Source organism: Medicago sativa, chromosome 5 (assembly GCF_051527215.1).
Source record: "Medicago sativa cultivar Bolivia chromosome 5, Bolivia_mono, whole genome shotgun sequence".
Taxonomy (NCBI): Eukaryota; Viridiplantae; Streptophyta; class Magnoliopsida; order Fabales; family Fabaceae; genus Medicago; species Medicago sativa.
Genome location: NC_140753.1, coordinates 49,699,080 through 49,708,436, shown reverse-complemented (window position 1 = coordinate 49,708,436; position 9,357 = coordinate 49,699,080). Strand labels below are relative to the sequence as shown.

Below are 9,357 nucleotides of genomic sequence, written 5' to 3'. Positions count from 1 at the left end.
CTCTCAATTTTGTCCTCCAACCAAAATAGAATTTGTCCATAGTATTTGTAAGCCAATTAAATAAACCCAATGTAAGTACACAAACTGGGAATGGAAATGGCACAATACACAATTGCTTACAATTCTGTAAAAAGATATTCCAAAAAAAAATTAGTTACCACCGAAAATGAATTTACAACCAAAATTGGTTACCATCACAACCAGAATCAATAGATTGTAAAAAAAAAAAAATTACAAATAGATTATATAGTAATAAATGACTTAATTTTTAAAAAATTCTAAAATCTCAATCAAACTAAATGGATATGGCATATTTTGTCAACCTATTCAGGGTCAGTCTAAGGGCCAAACCACCAAATTAATAATTTGGCCATCCAGATTTTAAGTTAAAAAAGGGATAATTGTCCCTCCAGCAATAAATATTTTCCAAATGAACACAACCTAACGCGGTGGAGATTTTACACAAATTAGAAAAGTAACTGCTCAATTGAACTTTCAATATACAATGTTGACAAAATTAAGTCAAAACCAAATTTTCCTAACTTTTCGCTTTTTTTAAAAATAGTTTTTCTATTATATTGATAAAGTGGCAAAAAACAAGCAATGCCTATTAATAAAGAAATTGTTCTACGTTCTCTGTATGAATCATTGACAAAACATTCAACAGGGATATGCACTCAAGAATTTTTTTATACGAAAGCTAACCAACAATTGCAATTATTGTAAGTCATAGACAATCACTCAACATAAGGTACATTAACATAGAAATCTTGTTTTTATAACACAGAAAACCTAGGAGATAACTTTCATATCTTTTGAAAAACCTCTTTGTAAACAACATTCAAGGTAGAAGTAGAAGTCTCTATCCCATCATCAGATATTAACACTTTCAAACCTTCTCTAGTCTTAACATGAGACAAAGCCACATATAATTGCCCATGAGTAAACATAGGTCTAGGCAAATACAAACCAACATGTGACAAAGTCTGTCCTTGACTCTTATTAATGATCATTGCAAACGATAGGCATAGAGGAAATTGTCTTCTTTGAAACTTTATAGAAACATTTGAGTCAGAAGGGATCACATTCATGCGAGGTATAAAAACCTTTTCACCAACATGATTACCAGTAACAATCTCAGCACCAATGACATTCTTACCTAAATCAACAATTGTCAATCTAGTACCATTGCAAAGACCAGAAGCTACATCAATATTACGAAGCAACATCACCGGCACACCCTTTTTAAGCAACATCTCCCATGGATTAGTGTGTGCCATGGCTGAGAGATGGCATCAGGAGACCAGCAGCTTCCATCTGCCTGTTGGGGAGATGACCATCACACTGGATGATGTTGCTTGTCTCCTAAGCATCCCCGTCGCTGGACGGCTCATTCGTGAGGAGGATTTAGATCATGACGCAGCTATGGATATGCTGGTGACCCACCTGTTGTTTCCGGTGGAGGCTGTGGTTGGGTATGTGACTGATTTTGGTGCATCTATCTCTTACACGGTCCTGAAAGACCAGTATGACCACTTGTTGAACAGGTGTAACCATTTGCTGGGGAGGATTTATCAGAGGAGGAGGAGCAGGAGCTGAGTCGTATTAGGCCTGCCTGTGTGAAGGCGCTTTTGTTGCTCTTGCTTGGCTACACCCTTTTTGTCGGCAAGAACAGCAAAACCATTAGTCTGCTGTGGATGCTTGCTATTCGGGATTTGGCTAACATAGGAACGTGGTCATGGGGCGCGATGGGACTTGCTTTCTTGTATGAGCAGCTGAATCTTACCTCAGACACAAATGTTGGCTCAGTTGGTGATTATATGAGCTTGCTTGTGGTAATATATTTTTTCCTCTTTTTTTAAGTTAAACATAAATGTATAGTTGCTTGTATGACATGTATATATTTTGTCTCTTTGTGTTTGCAGGGATGGGTTATAGCTCACTTCAGACATGAGGTTCCGAGGTCCAGATATGTAGATTACGACCGGGAGGACCCGTATGTGGGTAGATGGAAACCTCAAAGGGGGTTTGCTGATGCTGACCACTTCAGAGGCTTGTTGGACTCGATGAAGCATTGTCATGTCACCTGGAGGCCGTACGAGCACCGATGAGACGTGACGCCTTTTCAGGACGTGTGCTGGTACTCTGGATGGATCACGGCCGGCAGCCTGAGGATGGTGCGTCACTTGCAGGAGCGGATGCTGAGGCAGTACGGACATGTTCAGAAGGTTCCCCGACCTCCTACTGCAGTTATGCCTCTTGCCCCAGCAGATGTGGCTGCTGCCTTCTTGAAGTTTGCTCTGCATGTCGTTCCCCACCAGCAGAGGGGTGCCCAGGTCCCAGACGACGAGCCTTGGAAGCATTCAGATAGGTACGTCAGGTGGTTCTACCGTATGTCTCATCCTCTCATCGTCAACCCTGCTCCAGAGCTTGATATTGCCATGCCGAGACCTGTCTACCAGGATATTCTTGTTGACCAGGAGTGGGCCAGACATCCTCCCGATCCATTGCAGGTCATCGGCAGCATGAGAGAGAGAGAGAGAGAGAGAGAGAGAGAGAGAGAGTGGAGCATGTGATGGGGATTCCAAAGGTGGTTTCTAATCCACTATTATTTGGCATTTTGGAGGGCCTTCGTACCGACTATAGCATGTTTGAGCAACAACCAGTTTCGAGGAGGAGGTCTAGGAGTCCACAAGAGGACCAATAGTGTCTTATTTTAGGATTACATTTTATGACTTTTTGGATATATTTGTAATATTTTATCGACTTTTTGGTTGTTACATTTAGGTCTGGCATTTTGTATGATATTTACATTTGCGCGGTTGCGCCTCTTTATGACATTTGCGTTAATTTTCGTTAAAATTGCATTTCTAAATTATTATTGAATGAATGCATGTTCTCTAAATTAAAAGTTTTGGTTGAATCAATGAATGCATGTACTGTAAACAGGGAATGAAGGAACAACACAGTAGCTAGTGCCACTGCCATTCTGTTCTGGTGCCACTGCCAGTCTGTTCTGCTGCAAGCTGTGCACCAGCAGCAGCGTGAGTTAAGTCGCGCTAGTTTTAGTACTAGCGTGAGATAAGTTGCGCTAGTGTTAAAAGTAGCGTGAGTTAAGTCACGCAAAAGATCCTAGGCATGGGCTTGCTCTGAACCATGGTTTACACTAGCGTGACTAAAGACACGCTATGTAAGTCACGTGATATTTTGTATTAGCGTGAGTTAAGTTGAGCTATGTAACTTAAGTTACGTACGGTTTGTACTTGTGCAAGTTAAATTGCGTAGGGTCATATGTGTAATTTACTTTGGAAGTGAGCAAAACTGTTTGGATAAAGAGCAGAATTCATGAGCTTATTATTAACTTTTATAGTGTAGTATGTATCCTGTTATGCAAACATGTTAGGTCTAGAATTTTCTCTATTTAATTTAATTTTTTTGGTCAAGTTTCTCTATTTAAATTTATTAGCAACTGTATTATTTTTCATATCAACTTAAATACATTTCCTTGGCCAACGCATTTGCGGAAATTATTCTGGTTTAGCAACATATTTATTGTTTAACCCATCTTAGATTACATCAAAATATCAAAGTAATAATCACATCATTGTATTAACATCAAAATTGAATTCGAAGACGGATTCTGAAACAGAATCCGAAATAGAATGAAACTTTAATCCTTAGCTTTACTTATTAGAGTATCGACTCGATAAAGACTCCAAAAAACGATAAAAAAATGAGAACACTCCAACGCCATTCTCTGAGACTCAATGCTACTAAGTTTCTTCTTCTTGCGAATTTGTACGAAGCGAGGGTACAATCCAATAGAGGGTGAATATATTATTTTTTTGGTCAAGAGAGGGTGAGAATATGAGAATATATCCAACACAAGAGATGCATAAACACATGTATAGATTAAGATAAAAGAATACATCAATTACATTTATGCATGTATACATCACAGTCAAATAATATTCATATTTAAACATATACATTCAATTAATAAAATCAATAGGCATCAATCAACATCTTATAATAACATGCATGTAAGCATCAATAACATTTAAGAATATCAAGTAGACATTTAGCAAAATACAGACCATTCACACATGACCATATAGAAGCACATCATTGAACATCATATCTTTAAATAGTTACACATCGTTAAATAACACATCTTTTATTTACACATCTTAATATATAATACGAAGGTTCACAATGCATTCCTAATATGAAAACCCTAAACCTAATTTATATCTCACAATTACCTTTGTGTCCTCCTGCCTTTTTGAGGGTTTTGAAAAATATTTATGAAAAAATTCTCTCCACCTTTGTGTCCTCCTGCCTTTTTTGAGGGTTTTGAAAAATATTTATGAAAAAATTCTCTCCAAAGATTCGAACCCCCAAAGATTCGAACCCATGACATCATATTGGTTACTTCAAAGCATTTTGGCCACCAAGCCACTTACTGTTTTTGTGATATCATTTGGCTTCCACTACATGATATCCAACATTAAACTCTCTTTTCTAAAAACCAATTAATTCTTTTTCCTTTCTTTCCAAACAGTTTTGAACCCTTTTTTCTCCTTCGCAATCTAAACCCAAAAGTTTGTGATTTTCAACCATTTTTTCCCTTCATACAGTAACTTTTTTCCAAAAATTTGTTCATTGTTTCCACATGTCGACAACTAATGATATAGTCAATCTGATGCTTATATATGAAAATCGAAATAAACCATCTCTTTTACTTTATCTGTGTCATCTCTTTTTTTTCAACTTCAATACACCATTTTTTTTTCATTGTTCCATTTCCCTCTCTCTCACTTCTCTGTTCACTATCACCATTCATTATCCACACCATCAGTGCAGTAACCAAACAATCATCACTAACCAACCGTCACCGTCGTCACCGTTAACAAACCATCATCGCGATCAACTTTCATCACGTCATTACCATCACTGCCATGACAATGACTATGTCGCCGGCAGTCCCCTCGATCCTCTCTAGCGATCTCATCCTTGATGTACTTTCGTTTCTTCCTATAAGATCTTTTCTTCGATTCAGGTATGTAAGTAAGTGTTGGAAAACCCTAATTTTCGATCCCACCTTTGTGAAATTGCATCACCAGAAATCACAATCACAAACACGAAATTCACCCTTCCCACTACAGGTTGAAGAATTCAGGTGGTGGTTGCGGCTATGAAAACAGACCAATGCCTCTTCTGCTGCTATCATCTATATTTAAGTTTTTTTTTAACTTTTATTTGTTACAACTATTGTTTTGTCTGTGATTCTTTATCTTTTATGGTATTAGATGATTTGTTGTGAAATTGAGAGTAACTGAATCATTAAGGAATTAAATAACTTCGAATTATGTTGTCCGTAGGAAAGAAACTAATAGAAGGTATGTATGTTCTCTCTAATATGTTTCTCTAATCATGGTTGTGTGATATCCGGTGTTCATTCTTTTGCAAATAAATTTCCTGTAGCATCTGATTCAGTTAACTATCTATTTTGATTATGTCTTCTTTGGTTTTTTCAATTTTCAAACTTCCTTGAGATGAATTAGACATGATAATGTTGTGATTGTTAATCTATTATTGTTTATTTGATAAAATTTTGTCTACACATTTTGCAGATGGGGAACAATTGTTTCATTGTGCTTATAAAAAAGTTGTTTCATTGTGATTATAGTAGAACATGCTAAAACTACTATTACTTAATTCATATATTCCATTTGATTGTTCTAAACTCTTTTTTTTTTTAATTCTTACCTTTTGATGTTCTAAACTTCTTTTTTTAATTTGTAGGTTCTAATGAAGGTGCACACAGTTATAGTTACTTGAATCTGAAGAGAAAAAAAGCACGAGTATTGAAAGGTCCACATTTAGTTACACTGGTATCACCACTTCGTATCCGTTAAGTATAACTAATTTCCTAAATCTCTGTGAAGCGATAACTGACAATATATTTTCTCTGCAACATACTCTATTATAAGATTGGAAAAAAACATCAGATTAAAACCTTACACTGCAACTCATTGTATCTACAAAATGCATGCGATCAGTTCAACTTATGTTTTAAAGTTTGGTGACTGTTAAACCATAGTAGTTACAGTACACATAATATTTTCTGCTAAACTTTTGTCACTTAATGCTGAACAGGACGCTATTTGACATCTTAGTATAGTAAATTGCTGACTGATCTCTATTATGTTATCATTCCGAGCAACCTTCTATGAACAACGTACCTTATTATAATCTCATTGCTTATGACATTATTATCATCAATCATAATTTCATATCTGTTACGTATAGCTAATATTCTAATTTTTCAAGAAGCAAGAATTGATGCAATTATTCACTGCAAGATAATCTAAGAAACCATGTTATCTTATCCATCAGTGCATCTAATATCTTAAATTACGGTGACTGTTAAACCAAGATTGCAGTTACAAGGCACAAAATGCATTCAAATAAACTTTGCCTTTTTTCTCCTGGAAAGGAAATTTTTCGGCATCTACCCATAGTCAATTCATAACTGATCTCAAGTTAGTTATTATTCAAATCATAATTCTATGTTTCCCTATGTAGCGGCGAGGATCCAAAATGATTAAGATATTCGTTTCGAACAACTATTCGAAAACTAATCTTTGTGGACAAACTACCATATATTTAATGTCAGTTTCAACAAATGAAACACCTGTATTTGTTAGTATATGGTGGAGATGGTTCTCATATTTTAGATTGCGGCGAATTTTTGAATCATTCAAATCATCCTAAATAAAATGTTGTTTACAAGGAAATTTTTCGTAATGTACCAGCATGATTTGTTCCCTTTTTTTTAAGTTGTATTATTATTTTTAACATTGTATTTGCACAAATAGATTATGAATTAACAGTATAATTGAATATTTTGTTTGCCATCAATATGACCCGTGCGGCAGCATGGGTGCAAGGTCTAGTCTTTAAATAGACTTACAGTTATGTACGCAATGTTACTAACTCAACTCTATATGTATGTGGTACTGGTTTTGGATATTAGAGGTATGTTACTGATTTATCCCATCTTTAAATCACATCTTTAAATCGGACTTACCATGAATGCATGAACACCAAGTAATGACTCAACAATGCTCATTTTTATATGACTCGACAATTACACATCATTAATCATCTATCTTTTTTTTTTTGAAAGGAAATAGCTTATAGCTTTTCATTAGATATCAAAGTCGAAATACAAAGAGGTACATCATCAAAGACATGGAGACTAGCTAATAAAGTGGTCTCTCTGGCAAGTGTATGAGCAACCACATTTGCTTGTCTCCGATTAAACTCCACCTTAGAGTTTTCAAAATACACACTACATCTTCTCTTACATTCATCAACAATTGCTCCAAACTCGGAAATGACATTTCTTCCTCTATTAAAATAATCCACAACTTTCACTGCTAAAAAAGCAAAAATTAGTGAGGGAAATTTTGAGAGGGAAAACATGAAATCCCTCTCTAATTCCGTCACTAAATTTTGCGACCAAAGAATTTGTGAGAAATTTTATTTTTTCCGTCACTAATTTCCCTCTCTAATTTTGCTTTTGCTATTTGTTCTTGGCATCCAACTCGAAATCAACATTAGGAAGTTGTAGTTCGTGCACCCACTGTATAGCATGAGAAAGTCTCAAGGCTTCACCAACTATATATCATTACATTTTAATATTCTAATATTAAAAAAATACGGGTTCCACCAAAAGAGAGTCAGGACTGGCCCAACAAATTGAAACACCTAAAACAATTTTTATTGTAAAGCATTGTTCAATAAAAGTGAATTACATAAGTTTTATGAAAATATAAAAATAAAAAAAATTTAAAAAAAGAGATTTGTTAGAGCCAAGAGTTGCACCTTGACAAATATAAGGCCTTCACTTTTACGAACTTTTTTTTAAGGAACTTTTACAAACTCTTATTAGAAAACATTCATTCATAAATTTTCATATTATATATTTATAACTAAATTAAAATACTTTTGTCAAAAAAAAACTAAATTAAAATACTTTTATCAACTGCGACGGATCTTTGATAGGTGCCCATCCTTGTGGTGCTGTGGGGTTTGTCCTCAGAGATTCCAGGGCAAAAATTTTGGGAGCAATGGCAAGCAATATAGGGCATGCCACTGCATTAGAGGCAGAATTTTCTGCATGTATGCTGGCAATTGAAAAGGCCAGAGATTTACATTTGACTCATATCTGTCTGGAGACGGACTCTGTACAGGTGGCTAAAGTTTTCAACAACAGTTCTGGAGTACCTTGGAAAATGAGAGTCAGATGGCTGAACTGCTTATTCTTCTGCAAAAGTATTCATTGTTCTTGTGTGCAGGTGCTTAGGGAGGGCAATCAAGTTGCAGATGCCTTAGCCAAGAATGGTCAGGGTCTGGCAATGTTTTCTTCTCAATGGTGGCCTGCCCCACCTGCTTTTCTAATTTCTCTCCTTGATAGGGATAGACTTGGACTATCTTTTTCTAGATTGGCCTAGTTTGCATGTACCTTCCACCTTTTTGTGTTTCTTTGGTGGTTGAACTTTTAGTCTGGTTTTGTTTTCTTCTGGAACTCATGCTGTAAGTGTTTCAGGCACTATCCTGGTTTCTTAATGCATTTATAGCTTTATAAAAAAAATTTACCAGCCCTAAAGAGAGTGTGTTTCACATTAATACAACTTTGTCCAATAGATATTTTTTTTCGTCTCCATAACGGAAGTACATTTTAGATACCAAATCTTAAACAGAGTTTGTTTCATAATACAACTCTTCCATTGTTAGTGATCGTGTACTATGACCAAAATACACTCACCAACCCATTGGAAGTAAATGGTCTACCATGGAACACATATTTTTTTTTTGACAAAACCATGGAACACATATTTTATTTCTCTAAATTTCTCACCAAACAAACGTAGCAAGTGTTTGCTGACTACAATTATTCTATTTTTAGTATTATTTTATTTATTAATGTTTTTTTGTCATGATTTATTAATGTATTTTATTGGTCTAGTCACATAAAAAGCATATGATTTATCGTAAGTAAATAACTCAAACTTGCCCCCATAAAAAAATAACTCTCTAACTTATAAGATCGAAAAGAAGTAAAAAAAAAAAAACTCATTATCAAAAAGTAAAACCCTCTTCTTTTTTTCTTTTCTTTTTTTTATACAAAAAAGTAAAACTCTCGAACCTATATTTTTCAAGTATCTATCCGTAATGAACTATTTATGAAGGCGGTTCATATTAAAACTTACATTCTTTCGAGAGTATTTGTTTTAATAAATTTTCAGTTTATAAAATTAGTTTGAGCATTTTTTCTCAAAAAAA

The 9,357-nt window shown here is 35.0% G+C and overlaps 3 protein-coding genes across 3 annotated transcripts; 2 read left to right on the top strand and 1 right to left on the bottom strand.

Moving 5' to 3' along the window:
• Positions 1-806: 806 nt before the first annotated feature.
• Positions 807-1,280, bottom strand: LOC146922686 (uncharacterized). The gene has a single exon (XM_085711596.1). It carries the CDS (start codon positions 1,278-1,280, stop codon positions 807-809), a length of 474 nt encoding a protein of 157 aa, XP_085567722.1.
• Positions 1,281-2,174: 894 nt separating this feature from the next.
• Positions 2,175-2,707, top strand: LOC146922685 (uncharacterized). Its single transcript, XM_085711595.1, has 2 exons — positions 2,175-2,513; positions 2,627-2,707. Exons 1-2 carry the CDS (start codon positions 2,175-2,177, stop codon positions 2,705-2,707), a joined length of 420 nt encoding a protein of 139 aa, XP_085567721.1.
• A 5,350-nt stretch (positions 2,708-8,057) lies between these two features.
• LOC146922684 (uncharacterized) lies at positions 8,058-8,623 on the top strand (the record flags this gene model as incomplete). The annotated part of the gene is made up of 1 exon (XM_085710851.1): positions 8,058-8,623. A coding segment is annotated over one exon (468 nt), but the record flags the coding sequence as incomplete, so codon positions are not given.
• Positions 8,624-9,357: the final 734 nt, after the last annotated feature.

Coding starts and splice junctions, on each gene's coding strand:
- LOC146922686 (XM_085711596.1), bottom strand. CDS start 1,280: ATGGCACACACTAATCCATGGGAGATGTTGCTTAAAAAGGGTGTGCCG.
- LOC146922685 (XM_085711595.1), top strand. CDS start 2,175: ATGGTGCGTCACTTGCAGGAGCGGATGCTGAGGCAGTACGGACATGTT. Junction 2,514..2,626: donor ATCCTCCCGATCCATTGCAG/GTCATCGGCAGC, acceptor GGCATTTTGGAG/GGCCTTCGTACCGACTATAG.